We start from the raw sequence: 24,783 nt of genomic DNA on the forward strand, positions 1-24,783 counted from the left end.
TAGTCTGTTACGATTCTAGAACTTTAGGGCTGCACCCAGCAAGGGTTAATTTTCCTCATAGACCTTTGTAAGTTATACCCGATGCTGCAGATCTGAATGGCACTGCAAATGTGTAGAGGACATTTTAGCTCTTGCTTTGAAGTAATCTGAACATAGACAAACTTTAAAGACTGATGTTAATGGGTGTTGATCTAGTATGCCAGGATTTATGAGGTCCTACATTTGTTTAAAGACTCAAGAGCCTGTCTTTGGTGTTCAGGTATTTTTACTCTGAAACATAATAAGAAATCTTGAATTTTCATTTTCTATCAAAGACAAATCCTAAAACCATAAACCTGTTTAACCTCAGGACATATTTACACCTTTGGAATATAAAGGAGGGTTTAGAGATTTTGTTGTTCCTGAATGCCTTCTGGTCGTAATTTTCAACATAATCTTTTCAGTAGCTCCGTTCAAGGTGTGATGAGGAACCATGAATAATTTCCTCTGTTTTCACCATCTGTGCCACCTTCTGCCTCTCTTCTATCTGATGACAGACTAGCTCAGCTTCATCAGATCTTTTTATGTGCTAATATGAACCAGAGTCTTTAATTTTATGGTCCATGTTCAATAATTTTCTTTTATCTTTAGGTTTGTTTTTTTTTTGTCCTTCAGTCTTCACATCAACTTTCAGGCCTCTCTCTACAGTAATTTCTTTAAGCACCTGGTAGGGTCTTTGCAATACTGGGACCCACAGAACTCACTTTTATGCATTTACAGTATACACACTTTACTTCCAAGCAGCAACTACAATGGTGATTCATCTTAGATTTGTACGAGAAGGCATTTATGCCTTTAAATTCAGGAAAGTAGTCCCACTTCTGTTACCTTCCAGTACAGGATAGGGAGTGTTTATTTTCGTCCTTGAAAATAGGTGGACTTTCAGAGAAAAATGGAAATTACTTTTGTTTGGCCTAGTTGTCTTTTAGCACAGACCCAATAGTGATGATAGCTCATCTGAGGTGGACTACGACTCCTTTGCCTGATGACTGGTGTCTAAAAACATAAGACCAGTCTGCTCAGATTCTAGAAAATACTTCATGTATGTATGTATGTTTGTTTGTTTGTTTGTTTTTTAATTTATGGTCCAGTAGACAGTCACCTGTATTTAAACAGCCCCTGGAGTTCAAGGGAGGGCAGGAAGGGAAGAAACCTATCAGAATTTTTTCTCCTCTGGGTTTATTTCAGGCTGTGAAAAGCTGGATAAAGTACTTAGATATTCATCCTCCTATGATGAACTCCTTTCTAGTCTTTCTGTAATACCTGGCAAAACAACCTGAGGAATATATATATATGTATATATATATACACACACATATATATGTATATATATGCATATATATATCAGCATGTGTTTTGATGTCTAGCGGTGAACTGTGTAATCCCATGGCATACTTCTAGAAGTAGAGAAATCTCTGACTATGATAGTGAAACTCAGCCACTTTATGCAAAAAAAAAAACCACCACCACCACCCTGTCTCTTTCTACATATGTTCATTACAAGACCATAACATATAACTTCTTAGAGATATGCTCAGATGGAGGAGGATGAAATTCTGCTCATCAGTGTCTCAAACCTCATGTCTGAAACACATGCTGGACATTTCTCTTTCACATCAAGAGATAGCGTGTTCAAGTGACAACTGACAACACCAAAATGATGTATTGCATCAACGTGTAGGTTGGTACAAGGTCTACTCCGCACAGTCCAGAAGTCCTTGATTTTGATGCATTAAGCACCATATTAATTCCTCTCCTGAATGCTTTAAATATGTGGTGGATTACTTGAGTCATGATTGGGAACAGAATCCTGGTTTCTCTGTCCTGATTTGCTGTGGCTGTGTGTATCCTGATTTGATATATATTTTTTGTCTTTGATATAAGAAGCAGAGCTTTCTGTTCCTAAAACATCCTTAACCTTAAGCCCTATTTAATGTATTCCCAGGTCTATGATCAGGGACTCAATATGTACATTTCTAGGATTTCTCTTATCACATTGTCAGAATTTTTTGCTCTGTCAGTAACAAATCTCAAGATAATGTCTCCTTCTGATCTGATGAAAAATTCTTTACCTGTCCTAATCCTCAGCTTTCTGTTTTAGATGTGAGTACTAGATGTCTGTTAGTATTAGAGTACTGATGTTCCTGTACTATGGGAGAGATACTTCTTAAGAGCGTAAGGGGCTCTATGAGTGCGCTATCTACAAAGCCTTCTGTCTGTTCTCTCTCTTGGCTGAAGGTCCAGTCTGTCTGGACTTTCTGTTGGAGCTAAAGAAGCTCAGCCATCCCATAGTGTGCTCTACATTCACTTGGCAGAGTTATCTTGGTGCACCAACTGCAGTGTTCATTCAGTACCCTCAAAGGTTCTCAAGGTTTAATTAAATTGTTTGCAGTGGGGAAGACCAACAGGAACAAACTGAGCAGTGGTCAGGACTAGGATGTCATGGCAGAACCTCAGTGGAGTTGACGGAATTGCTATCCATGACCACATTTCTTTGCAGGGTGTAACATTGTTCAGGAGAGCAGGTGAAATTCACGCTTAGGGCTCTCTGTGGCACTTCCACTTTTTTGGATAAGGCATCCATAAAGTCCTATAGCTTCTCCTCTCCCCGAGTGGTTCTGTTTTAACTAGAGAATGTACTTCTCCTATAGCCTCCTATACCTAAGCCATTCTTCCATCACCAGAAGCCAACAGACTTTGAGCCAACACTCAGCAGGAGTTGTGCCCTCACACAGGGATCTAGGAGTTAACTAGAGCTTGTCAAGGTTCATCTGTTGGTCTTAGTATGAGGACTTAGACACCTCTTTCCAGGTGACTAGAGTAATGCATGGAGATGTTTAAACACACATTTTAAAATGGAGGAGAAAACTATGCATGTGTTACCCCAAAGGGTAAGTCTGGGAACTCTGGAGTTCTCCAGTGGAGCCAGAACTGAGATGACACAGCACCTGTATCTCAGGTTGGAGTTGAGGATGTGGTGCGAACACGTGCCATGGATAGTACAAAGGCTGAAAATTCTTAACTGGCAGCACATGCAACTACCTCATAAATCAACAATACTTCTGAGAAAGTAAATCGCTGCTAAAGAAATTTTAGAAAAAATTACTGAAGGTAGTCATTAAAATCTTCCAAATTGATGCTGTGTAGCACTGAAATGTATTCAGTTCAGATATCTTAGAATTATTTGGGTTTGAAAATACTCTTAAGAAAACATCATCAAAATGCATTCATATTTAGTTATTGTAAGATTTTCTGTTCAATGCTCTCTGAAGAAAACTAGGCAGAAACAGAAAAATAATTCAAAATAAGTTAACTCCACATAAATGTTTGGCTTCTATAAGGGCAGCACAAGGGGGTTACCTCTGAATATATTTTTCTGCTCTCCGATTATCTTACAAAGGTAAATTACGCAGGGGAATTGTACAATTCTAAGAAATGAATAATTACCAAAAAAAGAAAACTTCCAAGATCGCAAACAGGAGGTTCTGAACACTTAGACCTGTCCAGCATACCAACGGGTTGTTGTTTTGTTTTGTTTTGTTTTCTTTCAAATAGTAGTTCAAGTGGTTTTGTTATTCTTTCAATGGCTGACTCAAGTCAGTATGGCCTAGCTCTGCTTCATGTTGAAGTGAAGGATCCAGTCAAAACAATCTATAAACTATGATCAGTTTTCCTGGAGAAAAGCAGAACAGTTGTATCATGGAGATAGAGCTGTTAGAAGATAGGAGAGGACTACTTGGAACCATATTTAAGGGAAAAAGGGGAGGGCCTGGGGAGTTACAAGTCATCTTTACTTTGATATCTACCAGAATTTTATTCATCAAGCTTTTATCATTGATCAGGTGTTTAAGCTTCAAGTATGAAAGTCAATATGGGGTTTGCAGGAATGGCCCTTATCAGGTTACTCTCATTTCCCCCTTTGGCCGAGTAACTGGCCTGCAGAAGGTTGATACAGCAGGTGTGATATGTTTGACTTCAGGAAGGTTTTTGTCACTGAAACTGAAGCAAATCATGCAGTGAAAGCAGACTGCTTGAAAAGGTAGACTTGGAGTGATTATCAGTTATCTCATGCCAAAGTAGGGTCACATCAGCGTCTATTTGGTCCATTCAGTATTTTTAATAGCAACTTTATTGGTGAAATTTTAAAGTTTACTTTTGTATAAATCTGTCTTATCCTGAAGGACAGAATTACTTAATACATAGAGGACTGTAAATTACCATGATGTCATTCAGTAAAGGCAAGTATAAAGTCTTGTGCTTATGAAAGTGAAATCAAATGCACATCTGTGCAGGGATATCTGCAACTAGACCATGGGCCTCTGAGCAACCTGATCTAGTCGAAGATGTCCCTGCTTGTTGGAGGGGGGTTGGACTAGATGAACTTTGAAGGTCCCTTCCAACCCAAACTATTCTGTGGTTCTGTGAAAATGCAGTATAACCTACTGCAATGCTGCAGAAGGCAATGGGGTTTTAGTGTGGCCGGTGAACCTGTGCTAAGCTAAAAGATAATACTGTAGAAGGTTGGGGAAAGAAAAGGAAACCTCTGAGGGGTGTATGAATAGGGGTATCATACAACCCAGGAGAGGTATTTCCTGCTGCTGAAGGTGTGCTGTGTCCAGACCTGAGCACCTTTAATAAGCAACTGGAGGAGAATGGCAAAACCAAATAGAAAACATGACTTACACATATGTAATATTGAAAGAGTTGGATTTGTTGAGTTTGAAAGAAGGAAGGCTGAATGGACATAAATTCTTGATATGTAAAATATTGCTATAGAAAGATTATAAGAAGCTCCATGGGTGGAGCACGAAGTAATCAACTTCTAATTTGTGGTGGAAAAAAAACAACCAACCAACTTTCTGAAAAGAAAAGCTTTCTAATAATTTAGTATCAGTGTTAACCAGGGAAGTTGTGGAATTTAATTCAGTGGGAGCACTTGGGAGTAATATAAATGAACAATAATAATTATAAAATGACTTTCTGCCCCTCTGGTCTGCACTTCTTGGTTTTACATAGCAAAATGCCCAGAAGTTAGTTTAAAGCAGCAGCTGTGACTGCATTCACCACCCATGGGACTCCCAAAGGAAAAACAGTATGTGCCAAACCATTTGTTTTCCTGGAAAATCAACTGATGGAGTAGGCCTGGATATAAATACCCATGCAAGAGCAGGAGCTGCAAAATTACCCCTCAGAAGGGCAAAAGTAGAAGTTCAAATACAAAAGGTCACACTTTAAATAGAAAGTGCTGGGGACACAGACCTGGTTGGGGGCAAAGAGGCAGTGACAACAATAATGAGGAACCCCAGAGCATCCCAGGTGTATGGGAGACAGTGGCTGCCAGCTCACAGGAGCAAACCATTATATTTTCTGTGTCTGATTAAGAGCTTCTTGTTCATGCCCTTGATGGCGAGGCTTCTAGGCACTAGAGTGATTCCTGTATTTTGCACAGTGACCTTATACCCAGGCTGTCTCCATGTTGGGTACCTGCTTCCATGTTACAACGTTAGTAACATCCATATAAAAATGTATGTGTCTTGGAAGAATCCAAGTCAAATTATTTTCTGATTACTTTTTCACTTCTTGAGTAATTTAGCACTTCCAATGCCCTGTCTCTCTTTTGCCACAGTATCATTCAGGCTCGTGCTTTAATTGTCTCTGAACTGTTTACGTTATGTCATTCAGTTCCTCAAGGGACTGCTAGACGTAAGTAACCTTAATACTGTTATAGGGCAGTAAGAAAGGAGAGAGAACATGCTTGTTTACGCAAAATATAATCTTCATAAAGTGATGTTATAATATCCATAAAGTGATGTTACTTTATCTACATCAGGCCCAAAGAAGCGGTTTCTTCCCTACAGGGAGATGTGTGAGCACCCAGTGCGCGCCGTTTCTGCCCGGCTCTTTTTTACTTAGTATAGAACTAGAAGGCTTGAATCTACATTAGCACTATATTAACAGGATAATGACCATTCTTTGGCCTACTTCTAGGGAACCTCCCTCATCAATACTCATAATCTCTCTTTAAAACATAATACTAAAAGCAGTGGATAGTCTGGGAGTACTTCTAGGCCATATAACTCCCAAGTCATGACTGGCAGTTCCTTGAGTGCATGACAGGTACAATTTCATATGATAAATAACTGATTTTAATGCCCAAGAATGCTGCTGCCACTGTTTAGTATTACAAAGGGAGCCCAATATCATACTGCTTTGGGCATGCTGGTTCATAAGAATTCCTGAGAGAGAGAGAACAGAATTTCCCATTTCCTACAGATGCATAGAAACATGAAGGAGTGAAATGACTTGCAGAAGTCACATACAAAGTCTGTGGGAAATTTGGGATAAGAAAGATGTCTCATAACTCCCAGCTCAATGTCTTAACCACAAGATTATTATTTTCCTTCACAGAGGTGAAGCCCCGTTTCATCACTTTCAGCAGCTGATAAATGGAGCTGCTTAAACACCAGAACTTTGAAGGGAAAAGCAAGAAGTGTTTGTAGCTTTTAAGTGTTTTCATGGGCATCTTAAATCTTTCATCAACTTTATAGGCATCAAATGAAATGGACTTTCTTTCCCGACTTGTAATTAAGTGCTTAAGAAGTGTGTGGAAGCCATCAGTTGATCAAAAAACTTAAAAATACATTTCAGCAATAGTTCAGAGATTAGGAGATAGTAAACTTGTTCTTTTTACACTTTATTATGTTTATAAAACTTTTCTCTCCAGGAAACTGAAGAATGTCTATAAATGCCTGCTCAGTGAAATACTCAGAGGCATCTTTATCTGAAGGTCTCATTGCAAGTGTTCTTTTTAGAGACCTTTTTCTGTTGTGACTCACATCAAATTGCCACACCGTTACCTTATGTTTACCTTCAGGTCTTACATTTAAACATGTGACAGTGTCTCAGCGATAAGGACAGATACCCAGTAACTGATGTTGTTCCAAGTACACCTCCAGTGAAGCCCTCCAGCATTTGCTTTTGGGGATGTCTGTACTGTAGTCTGGTGGCATTTGGTGTCGTGGTTGAACCCCAGCCAGCAACTATGTGCCACACGGTCATTTGCTCTCTCCTCCTTAGTGGGATGGAGGGGAGAATCAGGACAGTAGAAGTGAAAAAACTTGTGCGTTGAGATAAAAACAGTTGAATAAGTAAAGCGAAAGCTGCATACACAAGCAAAGCGAAACAAGAGATTCATTCACTATTTCCATGGGCAGGCGGGTGTTCATCTGTCATTAGCGAGGCTGGAGGATAAATCTGTTCATTCCCTCCCTTAGTTCATAGGACAGGTGAGTTTTCCATACCTTTGTTCTGCTATGTCTGTTTTTTTCTTGTAGAATTTGTGGCTGCACTCAGTTTCTGCTTTGTGAAAATACTTTTTTCTGTTCTGCCTCTTCCTTACCTGACAGTTCTTCTTTGTCTCAATAACTGTGTTTTCCACATTTTCACTACCTGCTTTTCTTCCCTTTCCCTGGCAGAATCACGGTGATTTTCTTTGGAGGGGAGGAGTACAATATCACTCATTCTTTCTGCCCCACGTATCCTTCTTGTCTCGTTCTTAGACTTTCAGTCACATTTCCATTGTTTTGTGACAGGTTGATGCCACTTCACATTTTCCAGTGGAACTCCAATAAATCTTAAAGTAACTGCTTCATTATCTCACTCAGATGCCTGGCTTCTGGGTTTCTTTTTACATTTGAAAAATTTCAGTTCTTTTTATGCTCATAACTCACAAATGTGCTTTCCTCCAGGTCTGTCATAGTCCAGGTATATGATTCTGCCTTTGGATATCTCTCTAAGTGTTTCCTTTCCTCTGACAAGTCGGTTCATCCACCTGTCTTTTATCTTTTTTGACAATATTGCCGAACTTGAAGCCCCCTAAAATAGCAATAAAAATAATAGTAAGTACTCAACTCTGCCAATAAATTAACTTACCATTCAGTATTAGTGACAATCTGTTTCAGATTTTCAGATTATGAGAATTTTTGTCATGCTGTCAATAAACTGCTAATTGCGCGTTGGATGTGGCATGTACGTAACATACACAGTTTTTATGTATATATTTATTACAAAGGGCCCACATTCTAAACACTTATGCTTTTTTTCCTCTAAGCATGGCTTTTTTTCTAAATTAGACTTAGATTGGAAGGATAGAAAGATCCATAGTTAGGTGCATGAATCAAACTAATTCAGTAAAAAAGTTCAGTCTCCAAGGAACTCTTAAAATTTTTGAGTGACTGAAGAGCAGATTTACAGTGGAATTTAGAAATTTAATTTCATAAGTAGCATAAAGTTTTAGTACTTACAGGATGAGATCCAACCAACACTTCCAGGTTTTTCTGTAAGAACAGTAAGAGCAACAATGGGATGATCTGAGCAAAATGAGAATCAGTAAGGATCACTAACAGTGTGTGTCCGCATGTGTAGCACCGTACGTTATATCTATGGGTGGAAACTTCTACGTGCAATAAACCAGCTTTTAACAAGAGCTAGACTGAGTTTATAGATTTGGCATGTAATTTACTCAGCCTTCTAAGTGTTCCATCTTTTGAAAAGTACTAATAGGAGGTTTACTTAATGTGTTTTACACAAACCTTTTAATTAAAAAGAAAGCAAAGCCCTAGCAGTGGCACCTTTTTTTTTTATATACTTATGAGCAGAAATATGGAAGCACAAGTGAGATACTTTTCCAAGAAGCTATGAAATGTAGCTTAACCATTTTTTTTTCTGAAATACCCTGCCCATCACTTTATTTCTGTATATTAACTGATGTTGACACTGAACCTGGACTTTAAAAAAAATCTATATGTTCATATTCTTGGCCTACTTTGCATACTCTTGCTTTGGGAGCAGATTTCTCCTTCCCTTCACAAATGGAAGCTCGGTGTCTTCTGTCACCTTCCACATCTCTTGTAGTTAACCTCCTGCATAACAATGTCCATGAGTATAATTTTCTCCCATTTCCAATGAGGTAAATCTCTGTGCCTTTCTGATGCTGTACGAGTTTATATGTGAATTAGTATGTTACAGCCGAGTATCTCAGCACCACCATCTGTTGTGAGCACAAGCTTTCCTGGATTCTCTCCTCCCTACCTTGTTTTCCAGTAGACTGTAATCATAGAATCATTTCGGTTGGAAAAGACCTGTAAGATCATTGAGTCCTTCTCTTCAAGTACTGCACAAATTTCTAAAATATCACAGAGAGCTTGTGGAGGAGCGTGAGGTTTATGGAAAATGTGGCTGAAGGACACTTCCCAAGTCTGGCTAGTACATTGCATTTCCTGGGAGTGCTGCTGTCAGATGTAGTTAAATCAGTTCAGTTCTGTGGGTTGTAAGGAACTGTCTGCTCAAGTGAGATGGTCAGGCTGAGCTCTCTAGTCCAGGTGAAAGAAACTTGCCCAAAACTGAAAACACAACCCAAACTTCAACCTCATTGCCTTTCTAAGGCAAGATATGCTGCTTTGATCTTGGCCTAATATGCAGGAGATATTTAGTCTTGTATTGTCTCTGTCTTCACCTTTTCTTCCTGCCCTCTCTCTCCCCCTTCAGGGCACTACGCCTCTCCTCAGGATGAGAAAAAAAATCAGATGACAGGTATAGGATATCCTACAGGATATTCAAGTTCTGTATTAACAAAACAGTACAACAAAGTGAATCTGCATGCAAAAAATGTCAGGAAGGCTGTTCTCGGAGAAGGGGAGATGCTGGGAGTACATGGGGGAAGCACCACCTAACTCTGGTCTCACACCCTTCCCCAGGCAGCAGCTGCTGCAGCCAGAGGTCTGCTCGAGGTGGCTTCAGTGAGGAGATGCTGCTGGTCCTGTGGCTGGTCAAACACTAGACGGTAAGTATCAAAATAATTTGTTCTCTTCCAAATGAAAGAGAAAATCAGCGGATTTACAATCCGGTTCTATTAAAAAAGAAAAAAAAAAGGAGCTTTGTGTGAGCTTTTGAAGTTCTGCCATCAGTACTAAAACTTAAGAGCTGGCTCAAGCTCTTAGTTTTAAGTAGAAATACCTGACCTATTCATAAAACTGTTTGCCACAGACATGGTGTAATTTGTGGGGATATTTACTGGAAATTATAACAATGTACTCCTTTTTGGCAAGTAATGTAGTTAGTTAAATTGTTTCAAATCTGGATAGGTCCTGTAAGTTCGTATAATGTCATATTATCTACTCATTAATCACATTCCTGTGAGTATAGACAGCAAATAAAGGGCCATCTTCTAGGGCAGCTAGCAGCAGTAAGTCCACTGCAGCACTTTCTATGCAATTCATTTTTCTCAGTTTGCCCTTATTTACAGTCTTTGCTCCATGTCCCCTCATTTTTAATGTTTTTTCAAGGTAAGCGATCAACTGAAACACTACTTTTGGAGTTGATTATAGTCTCAGTTACTATGATTGACTCCAAAAGTAATTGCATTTGTTTGTTTCCGGTTTTGTTTCCGCCTTCAATTTACTCTAGCAAGTGGCTCACACAATCAGTGACTATTGCTGTGCTTTGTTTTATTGAAATAGTGTTTGTATTTGGCTCTTACACTTCAGAATGACGATAACTTAGATGGCTGCTATAGAGAGGAAAATGGTAATCTGGATAAAACAAATTGGATTTCAAAGATCAAACATCCTCATTTATCTGTAGAATCAGAAAATACCAATCCTTTTGCAAAACAATAGTTTTAAAGAGTACATTTGCGAAAACCTTTTTCTGAACAAAATTCAATACCATCATTTATATAGTTAGTTCACTTAGTCTTTTGTCACGCGACAGTTGCATTCGGTTATCCCTCTTCTTGACAGCTGCCAGAAAAAGCTCTGCAAATCAGTTCTTGTTGCACATAAGTAACGAAAGACAGTGGTAAACAAGATGAGATGCTTACTCACAAATAATAAAATTCTCATCAGTAAGTTATTTTATCTTTTCCGCATTGCGTGAATCGATCCAGAGAGAGAACTGTTTTACAGGGGAATCCTGAGCACATACGAGATTGTTTAGTGAGCATGTTTTACTTTCCAGAGTCAAATACAAACCAGTGCTAATCAAGAGGTGCTTTTCCCGTAACAGTACAAGCAAAGCATTTATTATTTCAATACAACTTTCTCTTCAGATTGTTACAAACCACTTCACTTCTTGAGTGAAATTCTATAGCAGAGCTGAATTAGCTAAAACATCATTTCCCAGATGTAGCTGTGCAATGTGATTTTAAATAATCCTCGGAAGACCCGTGCCCTGGTTGTTATGCATAAAACGTAAAGAATCGAGCGATTTACCCTTTTAAAAGCGCGTCTGGGCTCCGCTCCCGCGGGGGAGCGGCGGGTGCTGCTTGGGGCCGGGCCGCCAGGGGGCGGTCGCTCTCCACGCAGCCGCTGGGGCGCCGGCAGGAGGCGGCTCCGGTACCTGCTGCCGCAGCGGCCCCGGAGCGCGGCTGTCACAATATTGGCTCCGGCTCTTCAAGTGGGTTATGAATGTTTTCAGTGCAATAGACACAATGCTGTTTTCCCAGGGGAGGGTAAACAAAACCAAGGCGTCTGCTCGCTGCGTTTCCCGTAGCTGGCGGTGGACCGGAGGGACTCGTACCGCCCGGGTGCGTGAGCTGCTGTGGGACAGGTCACCAGCACTGCGTGTGCATCACATGCTTTGTGATACAAAAGTGTTCCCTGAAAATCCAGATGAGACATTTCGGTGCACATTCACGGCTCGGGCGGGTCTATGTGTTGTTACGGGCAATACACGTGCAAAGCCAGGTTTGGAAACCGCTCTTCTGGAGGGGAAAGTCCCCTTCGATCTCTTATTTATTTATTTTTCTTGTGGGGAGTTGTCTATAGGTGCATTTGCAACTTTCATGCCTCGCCTACTTGATAAGATTTTACAGTGTTTAAATATGATTGTTACCAGAACTATTTTATTATCATGTAGCTGAGTATGGGTCCTCTCGATATACGGTGTTCAGCTGGTCAGTTAACGGGACTGTTGGCAGCAACGGTGTTCAGAGGCAGAGTAAATGAGCCAGGGAAAGTGGTGAAAACTCCACACATTTTTCTAGTGTATTCTGGAGAGAAAAAGACAATGCTATCGAATCAAGAAATCACACATCTTTAAGGAAACTTAAAGAATTAATATTAAGACTTTGGCCACTCAGCTTTGACCTTGCTGTTCGTTTATCTTTGAATGACAAAATCTTAAGAACAAAACCAGAGTGGATCTCTAAGTAGAGCACCCAGCTTAAGCCCCTAATTCTAATCATAGGAATGCATTGTCAAGACAATGAATTAGTTAATACTGAAAGAGGAAAATTTTTTTCCTTTCTTAATTTACATTTTTTAAAACATGTTTGTTTGTTTTCCTGCTCAGCTCCCCACGCCTTGTAAATTGTGAATTTCTCTTTTGGCTATGTATGATAAGGAAATTGTTTTCATTCTACAAGTGTGTTAATCATCCTGTAGCTAAGAAATATCAGTGTGCAAATGGTTTAGTTTCTAAAGGGGTTGATCTTAAAATAATTACAATGATCTGACTGTTGCAGTTCTTTAATGTCTTAAAGTAAACTGTGGGTTTAAAGTGATGCTTATTGTGGTCTCACCGTAAAATCAACAATAGGATGAAAAGTTAGTTCTGGGGGAGAAATGGGGTAGCGATTACATTAGATCATTACTGGTTTGGAAGGGCGAAGATCTCAATTCTGTGATTAAAACCCTGCGTGTGCTGCAGTTCAGACTTAAGTAAAATATACGCAAAAAGGGACTGAGGGACTGAGGTGTACTGATTTGTAGCGATGAAATATTTTACTACTGGGCTGTCAGGGTTAAATGTTCATCGCACTGAGCTGGAACAGCCCCTGTGCGCTGGGTGTTGGGACAGTAGCGAGGTTTGGCCGCAGGAGGCCCCGCCAGTGCTGCTCCATGGAGAGATTTCCCTCATCTCTGCGGGGTTGGGGGCACGGGGAGAAGCAGGAGATCGGCTTGGCCCCATATCCCACCCTCCCCCCGCTCTCGCTAACCCTTCTTGCCTTATGATCGCATTGATCCTCTGTGAGGGTGCGCTGCTGCTTGGGCAGGGCAGCTTCTGTATTAAGAGATCAGAGCTGGCTTTCTCCCAGCCTACGTGGATGGATTTGGTGTCAAGGGCAAGGAAAGGCAGCTGCTGCTGCCCCAGAGCACCACCCACGCACCTGTTTGCTGGTGAAAGTGTTACTGGCCCCAGGTGAGGCTCCTGCCTTTCACTCTAAGAGTCTCCAGAGCACAGAAACCCAGAATGTGCTCCCTCAGGCCCAAAGTGTAGTGCCTGCCAGAGACCTGCACTCATCTGCAGTATCAGGACGCTTCATTCCCATTGTAAGTGATTCTCTTCAATTCATATGTAGGACTCAAAGCTTAACTTCCCATTTTAGGCAAGTTTATAAGTGAGCTTAAATTAGAACATCATCTGATAAGGCATAGTTCCCGCATCCACTGTCTTATGACAACTAAACAGAGCTAATGAACAGTGGTACTTACAGTGGATTCATAGGGTACATTCCTAGGGTGAGTGTCCCTTGAATAAGGGAGAGTGCAGAGCTTCTGGGGGCAAAAGAGAATTAAGAGACTGTTACTGGCTTTCAGGAATTTAGACTCCTGTTTCCAACTTGATTTAATTCTTATGGAGAAAGAGTCCCTTTAGGAGCAGCCAAAGTTTAATCAGTAACACAACAGCGATTTAGCTCAGTATCTTAGTCAGAGAAGCTGCAACTGATTAGAAACCCCATTTCATTGAAATATTGCATGGAAGCATGAACATTCCAGTGTGGAAAGGCAACAGTCACTTCATCATTCTAGATCCCATGTTAACGCATCACCAACTCTCACATTCAAAGCCTTTTTACAGAAGATAGTTGGGGGACTAATAACCACCCACAGCCCTTAATTCTGAGTGATTATTCTAAAACCAAATTAACAGATCTGAGCTGTTACTACTGAGAACAAAATAATCTATAAGGGTGGGGGGGAAAGTCAGCAGCCCATGGGAAATGTCTCAGGATTAACTGCTTTTGTGTATGTTTCCAAACACTTTGTCAGTAGCATCCCCTCTGTCATAAATTACTTTTCTTGTTCCTTTCACACTGTTCACAGACATATCATTTTGTTTGGAATATACACTCAAATAAGATTTTCCAAGTTACAAGAGTTATTGTTCAGGTAATTTTATTCTTTATGTTCTCTACATACTTGAATTTTTACTTTGTAGTCATAACAGAATGAATAAGTATTTAAAAAACAACCCACAAAACACAACATAAATCAAAGCCAGCGAACAGTTGGTCCCCAAAGAATAAAGCAAGCAATCAGTTCAATAAACACACTTGATTTATTTTGTATAAAAAGGGTTAAGTTTACAACTAAACTTTTATAAAAAGTTTAGCATGATTAAGTACATCATTACACTTTTTGCAGAAATGTAAATTTCTGCCACTATACAAGAAAACTCTAATTAAAGAGTTCACAACGTTTCACTCATATATATATATTTATATATAAATATATACACAGCATTCAGTCCTAGGTTTGTGTCAAAAAGGTAATTTCTGACCACAGACTTTCCTAAAAAAACTGAACACTGGATCCTTCTGGTACTCACGCTCCACCTTTGGAAAAAAGGCAAAGTCTGCTTTAAAATGGGCAACTCCTTGTGAGATTTTTGTTTCGCTCCCCACGTTGGGAATAGTATATAAAGGAAGCCTTCCAACTAGGGAAAGGGTATTTAAGAGTCTCTTCATAAATAACTAGGTTCAGTCCAAGTTGCAGAATGGGGAGAGGATAAAGATCAATCTTGACATTTTCTTCTTCATGAATTTTAAAAGGTCCTTTTAGTTAGATGTGGATTTTCCCCTCCAGATACAGCTGAAAAATAAATTCAGCACCTCAAAAAAAAAAAAAAAAACCATGTAGCCATTTTCTTGTGCAAAAAAAAAAAAATCTCATCAGTGGAACACCTGCAAGAGATTGAAAAGAGGCATATTTAGGAGAATGCTAACAGGGCAGAGATCCGGACAGACTGGCGCCAGAGAGGAAGCCACAGTTTGAACATTTAACCAAACACTCAGAGATTGGGCAAACCCTGGCGTCCAGATGCAACACATACACGCTCACACACTCGCTCTCCAGAGCACAAACTGAACATTAAAATAACTTACACTCAAGGGAAAGGGTAAAAAGAGGATTCTCACTCCAATCTCTATTTAGATCTCTGTAAACGCAATGCTCAGAGGCGCCAGTCTGCCTCTTACAGCAAATTACTTGATTAAAAGCAGTCACTTATTTAACTGATAGCGCAGACAATCCCACATCACAGAATCTGAGGAATTGTGCCAAGATTCCCAACTTAATCAGTTACTTTGGCCTGGGAAGTTAAGACTCTAAGAACAGATAACAAGAGAATTTGCATTAAGGAGCGAGCAGTATCAGAGCAGCCTGTGCTGCCTAATGAACCTTAGCAACAAAATACACGTTGGACTGCAAGACTTAATTACTCGTTTCTTATTATAAAGACATCTCCTAATGAATTTGTAAGACCGATTTTTAGAAATGACCATCACGCCTCCCATTTCCCCAGGGAGACACTTATTTTTTTTCCCTCCGAAGTTTAGAAAGAAGATGCGCTGCACTCACCGTTTGATTCAGCCACAAAGTGCTTTGCTGTCGCTTGACATGAGCTCTGAGGGGAACTCGGACGCCTGCGAGGAGAAAACAGCACAGGTGTGAGTGAGGAGAGGGGCCCGGGACCGGGGGAAGCGGGACAGAACCGTCCGGGATGCCGGGGCGCTCCGCTCCCCCCTGCCGCACGGCGGCTGCAGAGCCGGGTCATCCCGCCCGGTCCCCGCCGCGACCACCGCGCTCTGCCGTGAGGAAAGACATTTATTTCTAGCTGTAACCCCACGCTGGAGGTCGGCGGAGCGCCGGGGGGCAGAGGGGCCGGCGGTTACCTGTAGCGAGAGGATGCTGATGTCTGTGTTGAGGGTGGTCAGAGGAGTTCTGGAGGAAGGGTTCTGCCCGGGTCTCTGGTGGTGGAGGCTAACGATGCTGGGGTGCGAGTCCAAGGCGATCTGCAGGTCCAGGATGTAGTCGATAACGTGCTGCAGGATTTCCATCTTGCTCACTTTCTTGTTCTGCGGGATGCTGGGCACCAGCTCCTTCAGCTTGGAGTAGCAGTCGTTCATGTTGTAAAGCAGGCTCATGGGGTCATCCACCGGCGTTTTGCTGCGGGAGATGCCCAGGTTGTGCTCCGAGAGGCCGCTTTTCCGGACAGACCGCACGGGGCTGAAGGCTTTCATGCTGGCAGGCGGGCGGAGAGCGCGGTTCCACGGACGGAGCGGAGCGTGCGGAGCGCTGGCGCTGCCTCCCCTCTGCGCACTGCCGGAGCTCGCACTGAGGCGCGGGGCTGCGCGGCCTCCTCTTATACCGCCGCCGCCGCCGAGCCCGGCCCGCGCTCGCTGCCATTGGCGGCCGCCGGCACGTCCATCACCCCGGGGCGCCCTCACTGGTGGGGCGGACAGCGCGGGGGCTGCGCGGGCCTTCCGCCTGGAGAGCCAATCCCGACTGGGGGCGTGGCCGCGCCGCACAGCTGAGGGAGTAAATAGTCGGCGGCCCCCGACCCCCCCGGTGGAGTCGGGTCTGCCGGGAGGGAGCGGGGCTGTGGCCTCGGGGGCAGCGCTGTGCGGAGACCGGAGCGCGGCTTTCGCGCTTTAGTCCGCGCTCTTTCTCCTGTGGAGCGGTGGGTGTCCCTCCGCTGCTCACCTCTGTGTGGGGGCACGCAGCGCCGCCGGCTGAAAGCCCGCGCAGCAGCTGTGAGGGCCGGCGGTGCCGGAGCCAGGGCCGCGGAGTGCGGGGCAACTGGGTCGGGCTGCAGCGAGGGGCTGAGCCTTCCTAAAACTCACTGAGGTAGAGCATCGAGCGGGTTTTCAAAATGAAAACCGGCAGCGCAAGGGGACGGTCGGGTCAGCGGCGGAGCACTTCAGGCTGCAGATGTGAGCAAGGGCGTGTGAGCATCAAAAATAACGATAAAATAAACCTGTAAAACCAACTGCAGCTTTCTGCCCTGCTGAGCACAGGACACCCAGAGCCCTGCCGGAGTCAGGCGTCACTGTTCGCTCCCGGCTTCCCGAGGACAGGGCTATTTTAGATGATGCTATTAATTGGAGATCATTAAGCAAATGTGCATATTGGAAGTGCATTTACATGTATTACCCTTGAAAGGCTGCTCATCTGCACCCTATCAGTGCTTGTGACACAGTACTGTCATTAATTATGCATAGATTGTTTCTGGTGACAAATGCAAATACTTACTACCCGCTGTACTTTTTGCAGCTTTTGGTTGCAGCCAATTAAACCTCTTCCAGAAACACTCCAGAGGAAAAAGTTGAGGTTTTTTTTATTTAGCTGGAGAAGCAACTTGGATTTTTTTAAACTTTAACCCCATTATATTTTTCCATAGTTTGCTGATGCTGTATAACATACCGACATAACTTCCACCCGTCTTTTCACATACTACCTTGAGGAAAGTTAGAGAAGTGTAGACTTATATATGCAATTGATATGTATGGAATTCTACACAAAACGCAGCAATTCTGTAATAACCACCTGGATGCTTAAACTACTTCAGTGTTCACTGCAATCAAAAACGTAGTAACGGCATAGATCCACAAGATCAGTGAGGGCTGTGCTGTCAGTCATACCTATTAAAAGCAGACCAACACTGGGTTTATCTGCGCTGCTGTTGCATAGCTACACTGAAGGAGTTGGGGCTGTGGGGGAGGAACGTTGCAGACACTTGGAGACAAAGGTGCGGAGAGCTGGATCAATATTGTTTTCCAATTAACGTGGCATTCCTGAGCTGGTGGTTGGCTATTCTCTAGCAGGACATTTTGGCGACTGTCACCCCGGGGTGTTTGCCCCGGGGCTTTTCTCGGGGAGGGAGGATGACCGTAGGCGGTGGGCAGGCTGGCCGGAACACAATTCAACGCGTTTGAAATGCGAAGGGTGAATCTCGACATTCAGTCTGATAGGAAGACAAACACATTGTTCAAGTGCAGTTAAAAAGAGTAAATAATTAAAAAAAATCCCACCCTATCAATTAATGACTCGATTAAAATAATCACTTAGAGCGACTTAAGTCCTTCACATCATTAAAATCTCAACTGGTACTTGGTCTGCTGCCACAGGTTTTAGTCCTTCACCGAGCTTGGGTTTCTGGCTCATGAATGCACCAGTGGAAGAAATTTTGACACTGTTTTTGGTATAATAATAGCCAACGTAAACAAGTACGTTCAGGCTTCTCCTGTCATTATTTGTCATTCTTGGACAGCGCAGCAGGCTTACAGTAACGTCCGTCCCGGTTTTGCGGAGGACCCCTTTGCAAGTGGTTTCGGTTTTCCATACTAAGGTCTTAACATGCTTTTTAGAACACTGAGAAGTTGTGCGAGGGGAGGCGAAACTGGTTATTTTTCTGTAACCAAACGGTTGTCATGTGCGCGTTTTTCACTTGCCTGCGAGTAGGCAAGCTCCGCTCCTCCCGGCAAGGGGCGAAGAGTCTTTTCCTGACATGGCATTCCCTCGGTTCTGCTCTTTGAACCCTTGGCAGCGGCCCGCCAGTTCTGCAAGCTCCCCGCTCTCACGAATGTCACTGCTCCGGCTCGGCAGCCCCGCTGCCCGCGCCTCGGCGGGGAGACGCGCGGGCAGCTGGGGAGACCCCCGAAATCAGCGGGGCTGCGAGCGGCTCCTCGGGGCTCTTCCCCGGGATCTCAGGGCTCGTCCCAGGCGGGACGGGCCCCCGGGATGGCGGGTGCTTCAGGGAGCCGCGTCCGCCTCTTGTTTTCAGCCGGGATTTTACAGCCGGTTCCCAACCCCGAAACGCCGCGCAAACATCTGCTGGGAACCCGTCGCCGCTCGCCATGCACAAAGTGCCGCTTTCTCCTCCGCACCCCCACACACTCCCAGCTCCGCCGCCAACCACAAACCCAGGGCTCCGCTGCGGGGGGTGCGGGCCGTCCCGCCGTGGGGGGCCCCCGGCGCCAGCCCGCGGCAGCGCTCGGGTGCGCGGCGGCGGGTGCGCGGCCGCCCCCGCTCCCCCCTCTCCGCGCCCCGGGCGCCGCGCCCCGCCCCGCCCCGCGCCCGGGGCCGGCCCGGACTGCGCGGCGCCAGCCCCGTGACATCAGCCCCTCGCCGCCGCCCCCCCCGCCCGCGCCGCCCGGGCCCGGCGGCGCCGCTCAGGCGGCTGCCATGGCGACCGGGGCTGCGCCCGCGGCGGCGGCAGGCGGCGGCCCGGCCCCGCTTCCCCCTCCCGGGCGCACCTGCAGCGGGGGCCGCCGCCGGACGCTCCGCTTGCGGGGGGGTGGTGCTGGCGGCGCCCGGGGAAAGGGGGGAGGAAAAGAGTGAAACGGGCGAAAGAGTAAAACGGGACCTAGGGGGGAGCGCGTCCGCGGGAGAGATCCCAGCGCCGCTCGCCCCCCGCCGGGCTGCTCCGCGGGGCCGGGAGCCGCGACCCGGGCGGGAAGGAGCGCGCCGGGCTGCCCCGGGTGCGCTGCGGAGAGAGAGGGGGAATTTGTGTCCTGTGTTCACCCTCCCCCCGCAAAAAAAAAAAAAAAAAAAAAAAAACAAAAAGAGGAAAAAGCACCGTTTTTATAGGGGTTGCCTGCGCTCTGGCTTTTTGAGGTCTCCTGAGAGCAGCCCCGGGGTCACGCAGCCGTCCCTGGGGCCGGGGCTCCCGGTGCGTGACAAACGGGGGACCAACAGGGCTCCGGGCCGGGCCCGGGGGCTGTGTTCCCCCCCACACCGTCAGGGACCGGCAAGTTCCTACGCGCGCCCTATCCCGTGCCTCTAGTGAAATTTATTTATCTAAACCATCTAGTAATAATGTAAATGGTTTTAATTGCCGTGTATTTAAGCCATCAAAAAAAAAAAAAAATCTGTTAAAATTGGCCCGTTTCCAAGTCATTGACACCATCCAACCTATCCGAGTGGGGTGTCCGAATATGCTCAGATACAGGAGTTTTCAATGTACCAGGTGAAATACCTTGCTAAACCCGGTTGTTTTTAACTACCCGGCCCCTTTTGTTTGCCTCACGTTTCCAATTCATTCAAAGAAAGAAGTTTTAGAAGTTTGGGGTTTGGGTGGTGTGGTGGGGTTTTTTTTCTTTCTTTCTTTTGAGCGGGAGGGAGAGTAATGCATGCAAAATATTTAGTTACAACTTCTGCGAAAGGCACCGATCTGTAACAGCATTTTCTACTTTCACAAAGGATTTTCCTGTTACTTTTGTTCCGGTCACAAAATTAAAAAAAAAAAAAGGGCGAAAGAGAAGAAAAAAAAAAAACTTGGGGGAGAGATAAGGTCTGGAAAACAATCTGGAATTGCCAGGCTGTTGGTGGGAGCTCTGCGGGGCTGGCGTCAGGAAGTCTGCGCCGCCTTCTATTACTGTTGATCCAGCTTTGTGCAGCTGCACTCAGTACAATTAGCTTGTAGAAACAATCCTGCTGTAGGCAGCCTCTTCCCTTCAAAGTGCTTTTCTATACTGATCCCCTCACATCATGATGCTGGAAATCAAGTCACAAGCCGACCACTGTTTGGCCAACATCATCTGTGGGAATTCATTAACCTCCATCCCAGAGATGCAACAAGAGATTGTTTGTCCAGAACTAAACTTACAGCTTAATATGATGTAGCCCATACAGGAAAAAACCTGTGTCCCTTTTTTTTTTTTTTTTTTTTTGTCCATAACAAGAAACACATTGTGCAGCTTTTTCTCCTTTTTTTTTTTCTTTAGGGGGTGGGGAATGTAGCTGAAACCAGCCATGAGCCGGCTCCTGCTAAAACTTTGCCATCAAAATGTTTTTTGGTTCATCGGGCTGCAGTTTCCATAGAAGCAACTTATCCCCGCGATCATCTTGTTGGGTGCACTTTGCAAGCTCATTTCCCGTCTGAGTTTGCTCTGCTGCTCTCAGATGCTGCAGCTGACACATTTCCTCCCGGTGCACTTTGCACCCACCTCATCCTTGCCTAGATGCTCAGGGCTGATTGTGCCTAAAAGGGGGTTTCATCGCACCCTGCAGCTGCCTTGGGGGAAGGGATTGTTGGTTTTTTTTTAATTTTATTTCCACTTGCCCTTGCTTCAGTGCTCAGCTCTGTGCCCTGCAGGCCCTCCTTATTGCCCCTGTCCCCACTGCTGCAGTACAGGCTCACAGGGACGTGGCTGTGTGTGACCACTGACCATGGCTTGCCCCGGTCCTGGTGGCACAGAGCCGCCGTGGGACACCACTGCTGTGCTGGGAAGTGCCCTGCAGGCGTGGGCAGCCCCAGAGCAGCAGCGAGGCGTCATCTCCGTGCTCCCGGGGCTCTTTGTGAACAGCCGTGCTGCTGGGAGTCCTGCTTCCCAGCACCCCGTGCTGCCCGTGGCAGGGTTCTCGGGGCACCTCTCAGGACAGCAGGGCTGGCAGCACTGCTCCCCCCACTTCCAGGTACCTCTCTTGGCCAAGAGGATAAGTGTTGCTTTGAACCCACCCCACTGCGAACCCCTCTGTGTTCTTCAAGGAACACATGGATGCACCTTCTCCCAGGCCCATTTCCAAACCCCATTCTTTTCTGGGCCTTATCTTCAAATGCCACAGATCCGCCAACTGCAAGATCTCATTTTCATCTCTCTCCCCCCACTATGCTTTTGAATAACGCTCCTTTTGTGCAGTATCGTTCCCTCGATCCCCACTTCTAAACACCCCTCATCTGCTGCTGTTGGATTCCCAAGCTGTGTGTTGTTGGAGGCTTGGGAAGTATTATGATGAAACATATATATTTTCTCATTTTCCTAAACTCTGCTTTTTGGCCAGAAGTGTTGGACTACAGGTTTGACAGGCCTTTGTTCTGGTTCAGTTTTGACATGCTTATCGTTTTATGGTCACACTCCCAAACTCCGCTCTTCTGCAGGAATGTCTTTTACTCAAACTATATTTTCCAGCACCACCCTGCAAAGAGGGGTGTTTCTACATGAGTTGTGTGATTTTGCCAGGACATTTATATCAACTCCAAATTCAGACATTTCCGTTCCAATGTTTTCTACTGTTTTGCAGGATTTCTCACTTCTGTAAGTAGGACCAGTGCCCTGAAGGCTTTTCTACATAAACTGCCACCTGCAAAGGGCTGTTGCATACCTGATGCTACTTGAACAATACTGCCATGAAATCTTCCTGAAAGCAGCATCTCTCAGGCATAGTAAGTGTTACTGGTGTGAGGTGTATTAAATCCATGTATTAACTCTTACCTCTCTACTCAAATGCAAATACATGTTTTTTGGTTTTGTTTTAATCTTTAACTATGGGATAATTGCTACGAATGTAATGTCTATGTTTTAATTAGATTACGTAGCATGTCTTCTAGAAGCACTTACAGTGAACCAGTAAGGTGGCTCTCCAACTTACATGGTTGTGGTAAAACCTGGGATCAAACAAGTTCCCTTCTTAGTGCATGGGTTATGTAGCAGATGGTTTGTATCTGCCGTAGCTTTTCTAGTGATACCTTTAAATTAGTATAGGTCTAAAATGTTGCAAATTTTGCACTTCCCAACAAGTCTGTGGAAAATCCATTTAGAACAGAAAACAGAGAGTGCCCAGGCAGGAGGTTACTGACCATATCTTGCATGCGGTAGGGAATAAACTGAGGAACAAAAAATAGGCTTGTTCTTTTGTTAGTTATCTGGCTGGCTGGCCCAGCCCCCCTCAGCCTCTCAGCTTGGCAAAACTTTGATTTTTAGGTATGGACTTGTGGGAATATAATAGCAAAATACTTGGCTTAATTTTTCTGGAGAAAGGCGGGATTGGGAATTGTCTTGGTAGGAGAAGATTTTGGAAATCTGTTCCAGGTATGGTTTTAAACACACTCTCCCCTTTCAAATTGTAAAATTATGATAATTTCAAGTACAGATGTGTTTTTATAGTATGTTCTGCGTGTTCTTGCCTAGTGGTAGTGTTTTGTGAACACAGAGGAGAAATGGAGTCTGTACTGAAACGAGTGTCTAATTGTTGGTGAATCTGTAATCTCACCTTCCTGTTCACTTCAGTCAGAATACCTCAGTTATGTCATGGAAAGCCTTGTAGTGTTAAATGGGCAATACTGATCTAGTGCCTTACCAAAACCATTGTTATTGGTTATATTAGGACGGGACCCAGAACATTCTCAGTCCTTTTTATAATAATTAATATATAGAGCAAAATTTTCAGTGGCCAGGAGCGCCTAGTTCTAGTTGGAGTTTGGATACTGAAGGTGCAACTTAGTAAAATGTCTGCACCGCATCCCAAATGCAAGTGGACCCTCAGAGGTCTGGCTGAACCACATGAGTACCAGTGAAGTTTCCTAGGCTGTTAAAACTGCTTCTTTATAGGCCTCAATGAGCGTTATCTAGGTTAAACTGACTTTCTTGGTGAGCGTCGCCTGCATAAACCCACCTGGGAATCACAAAATAGGTATGTGTCTAAATCTCCTGAGAGGCCTGGTCCAGGAGGTGTGCTCAGATGATGCTTAAATGCACATTGACAGCACGGAGTTTAGCACAAAGCGCAGCAGCTGTAGCTGCTGGAAAGTTCAGGAGGAGAGAAGGAAAAAAAGTGCAGCTTTTTTATAAGCAATTTTTCTCGTGAGAGCACTTGCCCTGGAAGTGAGAGACTCAGATTCAATGTTCTCCTCATCAGAGGTGATATAAACTCCCTCCTGCTCACAAAGCACTCCTAACAACCAGAGTAAAGATAAGGCTGGTGGAGGACACACACCCATCCTGTTCAAGCTTGCCATGGTAAAGAAACAGATGCAAATTTCCGAGGGCCAGAGTGATTACGAACAAGAGGGAGCCTGACACTGTAGCTCAGGGGTAAAGGCATCTCCTGGATGGCAAGAAGCCTGAACGCTGGGCCTGGCAGACTCACCCATTCTTGAGGGTGAAGTTCATCTCACCTTATCTTGGCTATTTAGAGGTTTGGTCTTTCTGTAGTCAGTGAGAAGGGAGAACACGAGACACCTGCAGAGGGTGACTCATTCTGTCCCTGTTTGACACCTCTCTCTGGATGGAACCAATCTTTTCGCTGGGGGCCGTCGCTTCCCATCAATTCTCGACAGAAGCTAGACAATGAATTTTGACCAGAAACCTGACTTGTAGATGCCAAGTGAGGTGAATTCCACTGTAGATGACTAATTTTTCTCATTCATCATACCTGATTTTAGCCTTTAAAAGTCAGGTGTGTAATCGAAGTTTGCAATTCGAGTTCTGTCTCTGTACCGTGGTCCATGTACCATTCCCTCTGTTGGGAGACTGGAGATGGAGAGCTGGGTGAATTGTCCTTGGATGTTGTGTCTCTTTCTCTGAGCCTGCACCGCCTAAAGCTCATGTGTGCTCCTAATTTGCACTCGTGAATCCTGGCACTGGGTGTCTCAAAGTTGAAAGTGTGGAACTATTACATATTATCATGCAAACTTCTTTTGTGGATAGTCTTGGTCACTACAGGCACTACAAACTATTTTTAAGAAAGGAGACAGTTGCATAAAAATATGTATTAAAATGTCTGAAGATGAGAAGAGGCTGCAACTAGGATTTTCATAAAGCTGAAAGGCTCCTTATTTAAATCAATGCAAGTTATGTACTGTGGAAAATATAATGAAGTGTACATTGCATTTTATGCACTTGCATACTCAGAAAAATCTGTCTCTAACGTCTAAAAATGGGGGTTGGATACCTTTAAAAAT

At 44.3% G+C, this 24,783-nt stretch overlaps 1 protein-coding gene across 1 annotated transcript; it reads right to left on the minus strand.

Annotated features, from left to right (window-relative positions):
* Window positions 1-14,438: 14,438 nt before the first annotated feature.
* On the minus strand, window positions 14,439-16,416 carry ID2 (inhibitor of DNA binding 2). The gene is made up of 3 exons (XM_080342954.1): window positions 15,995-16,416; window positions 15,681-15,745; window positions 14,439-15,004 (listed from the first exon to the last, which is right to left on the minus strand). Exons 1-2 carry the CDS (start codon window positions 16,340-16,342, stop codon window positions 15,689-15,691), a joined length of 405 nt encoding a protein of 134 aa, XP_080199080.1. The 5' UTR covers window positions 16,343-16,416; the 3' UTR covers window positions 14,439-15,004; window positions 15,681-15,688.
* Between the last annotated feature and the right edge of the window lie 8,367 nt (window positions 16,417-24,783).

This window comes from Nesoenas mayeri (genome assembly GCF_963082525.1).
Source record: "Nesoenas mayeri genome assembly, chromosome: 3".
Taxonomy (NCBI): domain Eukaryota; kingdom Metazoa; phylum Chordata; class Aves; order Columbiformes; family Columbidae; genus Nesoenas; species Nesoenas mayeri.